The sequence below is a fragment of the Cricetulus griseus genome (genome assembly GCF_003668045.3).
Source record: "Cricetulus griseus strain 17A/GY chromosome 1 unlocalized genomic scaffold, alternate assembly CriGri-PICRH-1.0 chr1_0, whole genome shotgun sequence".
Classification (NCBI taxonomy): domain Eukaryota; kingdom Metazoa; phylum Chordata; class Mammalia; order Rodentia; family Cricetidae; genus Cricetulus; species Cricetulus griseus.
Genome location: NW_023276806.1, coordinates 149,062,564 through 149,076,855, shown reverse-complemented (window position 1 = coordinate 149,076,855; position 14,292 = coordinate 149,062,564). Strand labels below are relative to the sequence as shown.

At 37.0% G+C, this 14,292-nt stretch overlaps 1 protein-coding gene across 4 annotated transcripts in view; it reads right to left on the bottom strand.

Annotated features, from left to right (window-relative positions):
* Window positions 1-1,954: 1,954 nt before the first annotated feature.
* The window catches only part of Mettl25 (methyltransferase like 25), a 63,126-nt gene continuing 50,788 nt past the window's right edge, over window positions 1,955-14,292 (bottom strand). The window contains exons 10-13 of one of the 4 annotated variants that reach the window (XM_027392478.2): window positions 12,545-12,580; window positions 4,688-4,762; window positions 3,988-4,059; window positions 1,955-2,188 (exon numbers count right to left, since the gene is read on the bottom strand). In XM_027392478.2, the coding sequence (XP_027248279.1) occupies window positions 2,096-2,188; window positions 3,988-4,059; window positions 4,688-4,762; window positions 12,545-12,580 (276 nt within the window). In that variant the 3' untranslated portion in view covers window positions 1,955-2,095. Of the gene's footprint in view, window positions 2,189-3,987; window positions 4,060-4,687; window positions 4,763-12,544; window positions 12,581-14,292 lie in introns of those variants that run through there. The other 3 variants (XM_027392479.2, XR_003480524.2, XR_004771852.1) reach the window with 3 other exon arrangements.

Sequence of the window (14,292 nt, the reverse complement as noted above, 5' to 3'; positions counted from 1 at the left end):
CCACTTGTGTGGGTCCAGTATCAGCAGAAGAGCTGAAATGACTTCATGATGGCCATGGCATTTTTCAGTCCTTCTTCCCATTTCTGGCCCTTATATTCCTTCTTCTCCCTTTTCTAGCATGTTCACTGATCCTTCAGGGGTAGTATAATGTCTTGTTTAGGACTGGGCTTCTGTTACGTATTTCTAAAACCTAGGAATCTTTCTATAATAATGTTTGTAGGGCCGGGCATTGGTGGCGCATGCTTTTAATCCCAGCACTTGGGAGGCAGAGGCAGGCGGATCTCTATGAGTTCCAGGCCAGCCTGGTCTCCAGAGCGAGTGCCAGGATAGGCTCCAAAGCTACACAGAGAAACCCTGTCTCGAAAAACAAAACAAAACAAAACAAACAAAAAAACAAAAAAAAAAACAAAAAAAAGAAAAAAGAAAAAAGAAATACGTAACAGATTAATTGTGAAAAATCACCAGCTGTATGGAATTTTCTTTACAATTCTTTGGCAGAGGAAGTTTTGGTGGAGGTATGTATATGTGTATATTCATAAAGGTGAAGTAAGATTGGTAAAATACTGATAGTCATTAAAGTATGTGACTAGTACAGGGACTCCTCAAAATTGACCTGCCACTTGCCAACATTTGAGTTCTTAACAAATAACAGGTAAAGTAGGAAAGTCCTGATCATTTGTATCAGCTGGAAACTCTGAGGGGGTGCCCTCGCTCTAGGACTGCTAGCCACCAGGTCAGGGAGGGGAGGAGCAGGGGCCACAGAGAGCTTTGTTAGCAGCCCATGAGCCCTTCAGGAGAGAACTCCCTCTGGCAGACAGATTTCCATGAATCAGCTCAATTTTATTCCAGAGGATGAGGAGTATATAGGAGTGGGGAAGCCTGGGCATAAACCTAATCTGCATTAAGTGGCAAACTTCTATCACAAGGCTCATTATGGGGCAGTAGGGTCTGATAGCAGAGCTCCTTAGCACACATTTTCTTAGCAGGCATCTGTGCCAAAGGCCAAGCTGAAGATGACTCAGGCATCCTGTTTAGAGACAGCTTTCAGATAAGGTCAGTCCTCCAGGTCAGGGACATTCTCCCGATAAGGGCAGGTAGAGAGCAGGAAGCTTTGCTGGGGAGGGAGGGAATTCCATACTGCCTAGCTTAGAGAAAAAGCTGCTAGGCTTATGGCAGACTATGACCTCTAACCAGCCAGCAATGTATTCCAAGGAAACTCCACAGCAAACCCCAAAGAAATAAACTCCTTCCCATCTAGGGAAATGCTCAAACATTTACAAAAGCAGTCACTTTTCTTCTCCAGAGACTCTGGGAGTCTTCTCCTGCTGAGCATCCAGGAGACCATATCTATCCCAGTTGGCCTGCTCTTCAGTGTGCAGGAGAAACTTGGTGTTTTGCTAAAGAAAGGCACTTGTTCTACACTGGGCAGGGAGGGGTCTCCTATTCAGTCTGGCTTCACTCAAGGTGGCTTTTTACAGAGCACAATTTAATTCCCCTGAGCATCACCCCATCACTACATTTAGTAGGATAAATAGCCTCAAGAATCCTTAAAATGAATACTCACTCATAAGACGCACATTTCCTTAAAGAAATAGAATATTGCCAAATGTACTTAACGTTAAAACAGTGTAAAAAATGCTCTATATTAGGCATATTTTATAACTGACTTGCTCCTGAATCTTTTAAATGTACATGTCCCCATTATGGCAATGTAGAAACTATTCCAAAATGTTCTGAAAAATACATATACTTGGCATTTGATAATACCTGCATTTGGACTTATTTCCCTTTAAGCAAATAAAGGTCAAAATGTTAAGGGTCCCAAATATTGAACCGGAATTAAAATTAGATTACAATTTGCTACTGACACACTCAGGAATGTCGGCCATAATATTTTCATAAGTTCTTATTTGTATTAATGAATGCTTTGAGAATGGAAAAACTGATTATGATCTTATACTGTTAGCCATTATTTTATTACTTAAAATATACCAATTATTTAAAAATGTTTATATAATGGGATACAAATGTTTAGAAAAGTAATCTTTGAGGTATATCCCCAAACAAGCTGATTAGCCACCTGCTTCAGCTTCGATCACCACTGCTTCTTCAGAGCAACAACAGCGTAGCATCTGGGAGACTTCACAGGGTCAAACAACTTCACAAGAGCAGACCATGCTACATCTTCCTGAAAATTGATAAAGAATTTACATATACAATCATCTTTCAGCAAATAAAAGAAAGATGGGTCAGACTACATGGATGAATTGGAGTACAAACTGTAATAGAAAATGTTAATAGACACCAAAGGCTATAATATTTTCTAATCAAAATTAACATTTACAATTTCATTTTCAAGAACTTATGCTGAAAACATATACACCTATAGAGACTGACTGCTCAAGTATGCTTTGTTTTAATGTAGACAAGCTGGACAAAGCCAATACAAATACTGTATTTTAAAAAAAGAATTTTATGATGAATCATTATTCAGCTTGCACAGATAGGGAAAAATGATACATAAATAAAAATTACACACTTTAAATTTTATTACAGTTTTAAAGTAAAAATAATATGCACACACATGAACAATCTACAATCATGTGTGTGACATCATTATAAAATATACCTAGTATTTAATAGTTAAGCCTGAAAAGTGGGATTATTATTCCTTTTACTTTTCTTTTCTATATTATGTATCTTAAATTTTAACAAATATAACTACTTTCATAAGACATTTTAATGTTTAAAATAATAATTTGCTTATATCATTTCATTTGGGCCTTTTCATTTTGTTTCGTGTTATTTTATTTCACTATTTGCCCACGTCAATGGAATATTTTTGTGAAGGAAATGATTTAAATAGATAGTGTATCATCCCCCAATTTGAGAATCAAGGCTTTGTAGGGATTTAGAATTAAATGGTGACTAAGGGAAGTATATTATTGAAATACTTAAAAATTGCCTTAATTTGTAATTAAAATCCATTTATTAAAATCCATTTATTTAAAGAAGGCTTTTGGAAAGAAAAAGCACTAGGTGTCCAAATAAAGTTATTAAAATAAAGGATTAATAGTGGGCAATAAGTTGATTCTATGAAGGTGATTATACAGTTCAAACAATTTATTGACTACAGCTCAATAGACATAACACATACAAAACGATAAGGTTGTGGGAGAGAAGAAATTCTCTTCTAGTCAGATATTATCTGACTAGAAAGACATTTCCACATCACAGAACATGCATATCCAAAACACATTAAAGAATCAAGTCTTACAAAGTGAAATGTGTACACAGGATCGTCTATGACTGGCCACAATTAATTTTGGCTTGAAAACCATATATGATTAGTTGTATTCACTGTCTATGAATATTAACTATCACACAATTTTAAAAATCAAGTTTATTACTGCAATTTTGAAGACATCTGCTGTACATATGTTAAGCAGCAAATAGAGTAAATATTAAAAGTAATAGAGTATGAGAGGTATTATCTTTTTTTAAATTTATCCCTTCACATCCTTTGTTGCCTTTATTCACATACAGAAACCAGAATTAACGAATCTTAATTATCTGTAGGCTTACTTGAACATCAACATTGAGTAAATTCAAGTAAGACCTTTAGATTCCAAATGCTCCAAACATTTTTACTGCAAAGGATATGGGACATAAAGCTTCACTGTGACAGTTATAAAGGGTGGTCCCTTGTGCACAGTATCCCCACTGGACTTCATCCCTTTAAAACAGTATACTACTATGTATACGCCATCTGGTTGACCTACAAACAAACAGATGCTACATGCACTCTACATCAACAGCTCTAGTCACCTGAAGGACCACTGGTGAAGAGCACTGTGTAGTGAGGGAACTGAGAGAGATATTATCTTACTAGTTTGTGTGAACTAACTTTATCCCGGCTATATGATTTTACTTATTTTATTCCACCTAATAAAGATATTTGTTATGCTCTGAAAAATAACATAATACCTGTTCCTTCAGGTAACAAAGTCGATCAAGAAGAATCAGTGTTTCTATGCAAGGAGCCAGAACAACTTTCAACTGGAAGAAAACAAAAGCCAGTGGCACTTTAATAGTTTATTTGCTATAACATTTATGTTTGAGAAACTGTGTCTATAAAACTTCACATATGTTAGATACCCAATACCGTACATCTTCAGAAAATGAATACTACAGATCAAAAGCTTTTCTTTACTAGAAACAGAAAAAGAATGCCCTCTAACAGACATGAGGTGGAATCCAGGAAGCAATCATGGGATGGAAAGCTTTTAAAGGAGACCTAAAAATGCAATTCATTAAATGAAAGCTCGTGAAATAACTGCTTTGGAGAGCAACATGTGTTCAATGGACTGTAAGCATTGCTCTGTGCATTTATGATGCGCTTTAAGAGAAATCTACCATGTGCTCTTTTTATGACATTACTAACACCTAATATAGTTCTGAAATAGGAAATCATCCTAGATAGTTTTCCTATAAACACAGACACACACATACACGTGCGTGCCTACACACACTCTGTCTCTCTCTCTCTCTTTCTCATGCACACAGCAGCAACAACAGTTTGATTGGCCCATAATAATACTTACTAGGATACTATTCTAGTGTAGCAACATATCCAGAATAATTCATATATATGAATATTGAATTATTCTGGATATAAATATCTTACCATATTAAATGCCTCCAGTTCATTCATTCTAGGCTTATATTTTTCATAGTAGTCCATTATAATTTCTTCAGAGACCTTTGAAATAAAAACAGTAGCAATAAATTTATCAATGGTTACAGCTAAATTATATAATTATAAAAGTCCTAATAATATAAAGTAAAATAAGTACTGTATCAATTTAAGATAACCTTAATTTCTGAAGAAGTGTCTTTAAGCAAGTGAATATAACAAGATTCTGCCATTCAAATCTTCTGAACTAATGTTAGTCACCATTTCATAAATAACACTGTCTTAAGTTTTTCCAAATTTAGTACTTATTGCTATGTTTGCAAAACTATAGTTTCACCATCTGAAGGTTAACTTGTGTTTTTTTTTTTTTATATTGTCTTCCTATAACAAACATACCTGCAATGCATATTCTTTAGTGTCTAGCCTTGGTTGAAATAAAGCAAGTCTTATTTTTAAATAAGAGAATAAATATGGTTTTCTCATCTTTTCTCTCCAAAATATCTCAACTAAGCAAATATAAAAAGAAACAAAACCACAAACTTCTTTGGCCAATGTTACAGGGCACTTTAAATCGTAAATGAGGTGTGTTGTAAAGTACCATGGCTATGATGGACTGAAATAGAAAGGGGCCTAAGACATGCCCTGGGTCACAGGTCCCCAACAAACTAGCAGGACACAGTTCTCCAACATTCTGTCTCCTGAGCAGCAAAATCAACAACAACAACAACAACAACAACAACAACAACAACAACAACAACAACATCACAGCCACTGGTTCTTTTCAATCGGCACCAAGAGAAAGCAATATAGGGAACTCGGAGTCACAGAGCAAGCTGTGCTTGTAGAAGCCAGCATGCTAGAGATCATGAATTCACAATGCTCTCCAGCTGCTGATCTCATCACATAGACAGAGATATACTATGGCCCTGACTCTGACACAGGTTTGTGAGATGAGGCCTTCTGCTGCCTCTGACTGCAATTAGATACTCTTATAATTTTAAAATTTACAAAATCCACGCAACAGAATTAGATATGCATGAGAAAATCAGACATCTTGTGATTTTTTTTAACTCTTTATTTTCTTTCACTTGCTTTGACATGTTGTCTTTAGTTACTTTTCTATTGCTGTCACGAGATACCATAACCAAGGCAACTTATAAAGGAACATGGAGGCTTACAGTTCCAGAAGGTGAGTCCACGGCTATTACAGTGGGAAACATGGCAACCGACAGGCAGGCATGCGGGCATGCAGGTATTGTTCTGGAGCAGTAGCTGAGAGCTCACACTGTGAAACAGCCACATGGAAGAGCCAGAGAGCTAACTGGGGATGGCATGGGGTTTTTGAAATCTCAAAGCCAGAGACACACTTCCTCCAACAGGGCCACACCTCCTGATCATTCCCAAACAGTTTCACCAACTGGGGACCAAGCATTCATATATGAGCCTATGGGGGCCAATCTTAGTGAAGCTATCACACATGTATATTTATTTGATTTTGGTTTCATGAGGTAATTAATGTCTTGATGTGTAGCTCAGTCTGGTCTTGGATTTGTAGTCCTCCTTCCTGGGCCTCCCAATGCTGGGATTCTAGAGTACAAGGCCATGCCTGATTCTGACATGTATTTTGATAGCGGTTTCATCATTTTATTGATTATGCAACTTCATCAACTATGTATGTTTTATATTGTTATTCTGATAATAAAACGGACATTAAAAAGCTGACAAATGCAAAACAACTGACACACTAATCATTGAGCTGATGAATGCAGATTTGTACATGACCAACAAAGTGCCTCCCAAGTGTGAAGAGTAAGTATAGTATGAGTGCATTACTTAAAAAAAAAGGAAGTATGGTTGTTGTTATATTACAAAATTACTTTAAAAGTGAACTGTACTGTTCTTGTCCTTGTTGCCACTGAATGTACACTGAATGGCAGATTGAAGTACTAAAAATAAATCTATTGTTTCCTGTTGTCCAAGTATCACATTCTAGAAACTGCCCCTACTATTACTTGAGCTGTCTGTGAGACTTACAGGTTATAGTCAAAGAACTGGTCAGTTCTAAAGAGAAAGTGGAGTGGAAATAGTGAACAAACGATCATCTCAGGCACTTTATTCAATATCCTACCCTCCTTGTAATTTATTGAGTTACTCCATCTCTTAACAGGGTTTAGATACTAGATAGTATTATGTGTTACTGCCCAGTGGATTTCGTGCACCTGACCATATTCGTCCTGTCTGGAAGAAAGAGTGAAGATTTGGAGGGAAGTATCTGTTAACTGTTCACTAACATAACTTCTTGAATTTCTTCTGCCTTTATTTCAAACCTTAATATTTAGTCTGCTTTAGAAATAAATTTATGTGCTGGCAAGCATGAATTTCCTACTTATTCCTTTGCAGCCTGTTTGCTTGATAACCGCCAGCTTTGGAAACATGCCCAACAAACATTCTTCATGTGAACAAAGCCTGTTAACATGTTATATAAGTATGAAAAAAATGGCCTATGGAGCTAGCTGTTTTAAATTAGAATACTTCTTCCCCAATGACCTAGATTTTGCCTTTAGAAATCCAAGTCTGCAAGACACACTGTGACCTACAGGCTGAACATGGATGCCCCAATGTTACAGAGGAATTTTGGGTGATTGTCCAGGCAGCGAGATGTCTCTGAAAGATCTAGAGTTTATATATTATCCTTCTGTGGTCTTTGATGGAGTTGAAGACAGATAGTTATCGTTTTCTTTAGTTATTATAAAAGATAAGCTACATATAAGGCTGTAGACTCACAAAGACAGGACAGATGACAGAATATTTTCTTTAAATCTTGCTAAATGTTAATGAATTAAATATTGTTCTTACTTGATAACTGTTTTGTTATATATTTTACTATGTTAATGGTAAACCCTTCTTTTCTTAATTTTTTTTTTATTAGTTCAAGTTAGGGAACAAGCTTGTTTCACATGTAAGTCCCTTCTCCCTCTCCCTCCCCCCCTCCCCCCAACCTACCCCACCCCATCCACCCTCCACTCCCCAAGCAGGGTAGGGCCGTCAACAGGGGCTCTGCAAAGTCCACCAAATCTTCCTGTGCTGGGCCTGGGCCCTTCCCCATGTGTCCAGGGCCAGAGTGTATCCCTACATGTGGGATGGGCTCTAAAAGTCCCTTCTTATACCAGGGAAAAATACTAATCCACTACCAGAGGCTCCCTGGAGTGCAGAGGCCTCCTTATTGACATCCATGTTCAGGGGTCTGGATCAGTCTTGTACTGGCCTCCCAGACAGCATCTGGGGTCAATGTGCTCTCCATTGTTCAGGCCAACTGTTTCTGTGAAACCTTCTTTTTATTTAGACTGAAAAGAGGAGATGATGGGGGATGTCCTTCTGTGTATATGTTTGTCTTATTGGTTGATGAATAAAGCACTGTTGGCCAATACGAAAGCAAGACAGGTGGGACTAGGAGTTGAGGAGAATTCTGGGAAATGTAGTACAAGGAGAGTTGCCATGTTAGCCTGGGAAGCAGGACTCTTGCCGCGGGCATCCTCAATAAGATAAGTTTATAAAATATATAGTTTAAAAGTTACGGTTGATACTTAAGACAGAGGTAGCAATTGAAAAATCCTAGTCATTGGCCAGCAGCATTGTACCTAATATTAATCTCTGTGTGTTATTTTGGGCACCCATGTGGCGGTGGGACTCGGGCAGCTTGGCGGAAAGATTTATCATTACACAACTTAGATAAAACTGTTTTGCTGCATCTTATTATATTAGAAATCTGTTCTTTAAGGAGAGACAAAAAGGGAGTGGATCTGGAGGGGAGGGAAAGAAGGGAGGAACTACAAGGAAACTATAATCAGGATATATTGTATATAAAAGTAATCTATTTTCAATAAAAGAAAACACATTTTAAAATATACCTAATAGAAGTAGGAAAATGAAGACTCCGAAAGAGGTAGCTGAATGAAAATTTAGGAAAAGTAAAATTATATGGGCTTTAGAGTCTCGCATAGAAATTGGTGACCAAGTCTGTGGAAGTTTTGGGTTGTTCTATCCACTTGGGCCTGCACCTAGAACAACATAATTCATGTACCCAGACATCCACTGGCTTTATTAGGAATTTAATATAGAATACATCAAAGCCTTCAAAATAAATAAAATTCACTTAACTTACATCTCAATCTTTACCTATAAAATGAAAATCATATCAATTATTTTATAATCATTAATATTTCACTTGATAAAATACTTTAGCACAACATTTACATGAGCAGAAATTCATAAGCTTTTTGTGCTATTTTTAAAATATTTTAATTGATTTTCACTTTATGTGATTCATGTTGGCCTGGGTGCATGTCTGTAAAATGTGTGTGTGTGTGTGTGTGTGTGTGTGTATGCAGATGTTCACAGAGGCCACAAGAAGGTGACAGATCCTATGGAACTGAAGCCACCCTATGTACATACTGAGAGCTAAAACCTGGTCCTCCACAAGATCAGCAAGTGCTCCTAAGCCCCGAGTCACCTCTCCACCCCCCATTTTTAAAAATAATCATGTTTCAGTGGCATTTTGATAACAGTACAGATAATTTTCACAATGCATTTTATTTCTGAATAAAGTTCAGACAATTTACTCTGATCATACTTTTCCGCTACCGCCAACTCCTCCCAGATTCTCCCCACCTCCCATCTCTCCATCTTACACAGTGATATATTTGTTTTAGTTAATGAACTTACGTTGATACATTATTAACTAAAGTCTATACTATACTCAGATGACCTTAACAGTTTGGGGAAATATTGGTCATTTATTTTACAAAACATTCTTCTAGTATGTTTTAGGTTTTTTTTTCTCAAAAATCAAAAAGTGTTATGTTTTGTAAGAGGTAGAATACAGGAGTACAGGACTGTTTACATGCCCTCCTATCAAGGGTCCACACTATTCACATCACTGTCCCTGTTGATGCTGACCTTGACTGTCTGGTAGAGACAGTGTCTGCCAGGTTTCCTCACTGGAGAGTTCCTCTTCTGTCCCATTTCCAAGTCCTGCTCTTTAAAGGAAAGTTACTGTGTACTGCTCATACCTAATTAGTTGACAGATTGCCTGTCGTTGACTTTAGACTATTGTGGTGGTTTTAGTGAGACTGTCCCCCATAGACTTAGACGGTTGAACATTTGGTCCTTAATTGATGGGAATTTTTGGTAGGTTTACTAGATGTAGCCTTGCTGGAGGAAGTATACCACTGGGGCAGCCTTTGAGATTTCAAAGTCACACACCACACCCAGTTTTCTCTCTGTATTTCCTGTTTGAGGTTCAAGAAATGTTGCAGCCACGATTTCCTGCCAAGAAGAATCTGGAACCTTAAGCCAAATGATCATTTCCTTCTATACCTGGCCATGGTGTTTCATCACAGCAACAGCAAAGTAACAGATACAAATAGATACATAAATTCTTTTTCAAGAGAGGTTTATATTTTTAATCTACTTATTGTTTTTCTTAAAGATCTATAGAAAAGACTATACAGAAGCAAAGGTGGGCCATAATGCAACCCAAGGGAAGACCGGATGAGTTTATGAGAGTTGTACAGTTGTTCACAGGTTCTTTCTGTTTCACATTTGATCAGATGACCTGGCAACTGACTTATTTATCATCACTAGATAGTCAGACCAAAGCTGCTGAGATAACACTGACCAGTATAGAATTAGCTGAATCACTATGGTAAGTAGAAAACCTATTCACTTAATGCAATTATAACAAGAAAATCTCCAAATGGGAAAGATAGGGATGGATAACTACATATTCACCAATTGTTGGAGCACTTACTTTGACAAAACCATCTATGGGGCTTAAAGAACAGCTAGGCCTATAGAACATGAATGGGTAACCTCAATACCCCAGTTTCAGCAACAGAAAATCATTCATATGGGAATTCAGCAATGAAAATTCAGACGTAAAATGTCATAGATCAAATGGACATAGCAGGCATCTAAGCAATCTTGTTCCCAGCAGCTACAGAATATACCATCCACTTAGAAGCCATGGAACTCTCTTTAAAACAAACTGCAATTAGGGCCTTATATCAAGTCATGAAAATACAAAAGAATCAAGTTAATTTACATATGTTATCAGGTAATAATTGAATAAAATAGAGATAAATAATAGGAGAAACTACAGAAATTCTACAAACACATGGAAACTAAGCAATATACTCCTAAAGACAAGGGCGGTGGGGGGTGGGGTGGGTGTGGGTGGTATCACTGAAGAAATCAGGGAGGAAACTGAAAACTTTTTAGAATTAAATGAAAATAAAAAATACACAGACATAAAAACTTTTATGCCATCCTAGAGCCCTCATCCAGTGGCTGATGAAAGCAGAGGCAGCCATCCACAGATATACACTGAACTGAACTCTGGAACTTAGTTGTAGAGAGGGAGGAATGAAGAGTGAAGGGCTCGGTACCAGCCTGGTGAATCCCACAGAAACAGTTGGCCTGAATAAGGGGGAACACATTGACCCCAGATGCTATCTGGGAGGCCAATACAGGACTGATCCAGACCCCTGAACATGGATGTCAATGAGGAGGCCTCTGCACTCCAGGGGGCCCCTGGTAGTGGATTAGTATTTTTCCCTGGTGTAAGAAGGGACTTTGAGAGCCATCCCACGTGAAGGGATGCACTCTTGCCCTGGACACATGGGGAAGGGCCTAGGCCCAGCCCAGGATGATGTGGTGGACTTTGCAGAGCCCCTGTTGAGGGCCCTACCCTGCCTGGGGAGTGGAGGGTGGATGGGGTGGGGGGTAGGTCAGGGGGAGGGGGAGGAGAGGGAGAGGGAGAAGGAGAGGGAGAAGGGATTGACATGTGAAACAAGCTTGTTCCTAATTTGAACTAATAAAAAAATTAAAAAAAAACTTTTACTAAAATATTTGCAAACTCAATTCAACAATACATTAAAAATCATACACTATAATCAAGCTTGTTTCATTTGAGGAAAATAAGCATGATTTAACGTATATCAATCAACAAGGTGTAAAGTATCACACAGACTGTAGAAATTAGGAGTAGGAGGATTATACTTCATCTAATAAAGGGTATAGATGGCAAACTGTCTGAAAATAGTATGATTCTAAAAATAGGGTTGGAAACAAGAACCATATGATCCAGTTATACCATATTATATTTAGTATAATATGAGTTATTATACTAAACAGAACATGTTCTATGACTAACTGGAGCACAATTCACAATAACTAAGTTATGAAATAATCTTGTGTTCATCAACACATAAATAGATAAAGAAAAGGCAGCATACATATACAATGGAGTTTTATTCAGACATAAAGTAGAATGAAATTATGTCATTCTTAGGAAAATGAACAGAATTGGTCATCATAAATGAAATAAGTCAGACTCATCAAGACAAATATTACATATTTTTCTCAGATGTGAAACTCAGTTAACAGACATACACATACACACAGAACACAGGTACCACACATGTATACACGTAACACAGATAAGACATGAAAATTAAAGGGGGCTATTTGAGAAGAGGAAGGAGTCTAAACAGGAGGGAGTACAGATAGGGTAGTGACAGGAGTGAAACCACATTGAACAAAACATGTCATTAGTAAAACCAACCAGCTCAACAAATATATTCTAATAAAAATTAAAAAAAAACATTCTTTGTATAAACTATCAAAAGAAAGAAAAAGAAACAAAAAGCATTAAAAGAGTTGGCTCTGGAGGTAAGGTTAGTTTCTAAAATCCTGCCAACCGAGCACAGAGAGATAAAGATAAAGATAAAGATAAAGGCAAAGAGGCTGAAGTAGTCAAGGTATTCTTAGGCTGACTGAGGAACTTACCATACTATTTCTCAAAAGATCATTGACAATGTGTTTCTATGAGGAAACAGAGAATGGAACTTATATACATATTACCTTTTGAAATCATGAAATTATGTATGCAACTAATCTTTGGGAACTTGAACTTCAAGGCAAATAAAATAGATACTTTTATTTTATTTTAGAAAATGAAAGGTAAATTATGAGGGGCTCTTCATCCTCCCCCCCCTCCTTATTTGGAATTGAATTATTAAGACTTGAGACTCCACATTGCTTCTGGGCAAATATCCAAAGGAAATAAAATTACCACATTGGAAAAATATCTGCATTTCCATGTTCACTGCAGTATTATACATAAGAGTCAAGATATGTTAACAAGCTATTATTTCACTGACAGGAATGGAAAAAATACTGTGGTATCTGTGTGCATGTGTGACATACAAGCACACACACACACACATACACACACACACACACACTGAGAGAGAGAGAGAGAGAGAGAGAGAGAGAGAGAGAGAGAGGTACTATTCAGCCTCCAAAAAGAAGACAATCCTGTTACTTGTCACAATGTACTTGACATTGTTCCATAAGTTATTGTTTTCAGAGATACATATGTAGGCTTAACTTTTCCAGAAGAATAGTAAATATGTTTTAAAAATAGTCTATACTTAACGAAGGGGGTCAATGAACATCACTCCATGGTGACTACAACTATCCAAAATGAAAGATCAAAGAAGGGATCATTTTGAATAACAAAGTCATCAAGCATAAAAACAGTATACTACAACCATTCCTTTTCCATACTCATTGATGAAAATGGCATTTTAAAACGTAGACACATAATGGACTGTTAGGTGGCAAGTGAAATCATAAAGGAGAAAAAAATTCTCAAAATCAGTGATTCTTTTTTTTTTTTTTTCTCTCTAAAATCAGTGATTCTTAACAGGGATCAATCTTGGCAATTGCCAGAGTATTAATCATTGTGCTACTGCTGACATCTAGTGGACAGACTCCAGAGATGCTGCAGAATGTATAGATCCAAATGCCAATGGTGCTGAATTTGAAAAAGGCTCTGAGAGCAAAGTCCACTGTTGATTTTCACAACTGACTATAGACTTAGGGAGAAATTCTTCACACTGTGTGAGAGCCACTGTGAATCCAGCACATACAGCCTTCGTTGCCTCTGAAAAGAGGTGTCTGGGAATCTTTGATTTTCTTTCATGTTTAATGTAATTTCGTGTTACTAGAACTTAAGCAGAGTTTAGGAGATTTTCTAGGCAGTTCTTTTGCCTAAACTGTTAAGTGCACATCTCACTGCTCATTCAGTTCCACAGAAATATCATTAATAAACAATTAAGAATTTAATCAAAGCTCTTGTAAGTCTTTTGGTATATTTAAAAATTAAATTTTACAAAGAATTTAGGATTTCATGTGAAAACTTCTTTTTGAAATAAAGTTATACACAAATACCTATTGTGTTGTGGTGAAAACTTTAATTTCAATACTCCTATTTCATCTCGTGGAGGTAAAATGAGGCATTTGTATAATGCCAGAAATATAAATGGTTTATTTCATCACTTTCCCTGTTTCCAAACTCTCTGGCCTAAAAGACATTATTTTTTAAATCTCTTGCTTACAATCAAGATACTCCCAAGCCAAGCCATTCTTATCAATTTGTTTCTTTTCCCTAGTACACCATTATTTTATACCCTAAGATGTTTGCTGGCCCTTTCTCCCCAATGTATTTCAGCTTATGCTTTTGTTTTCCT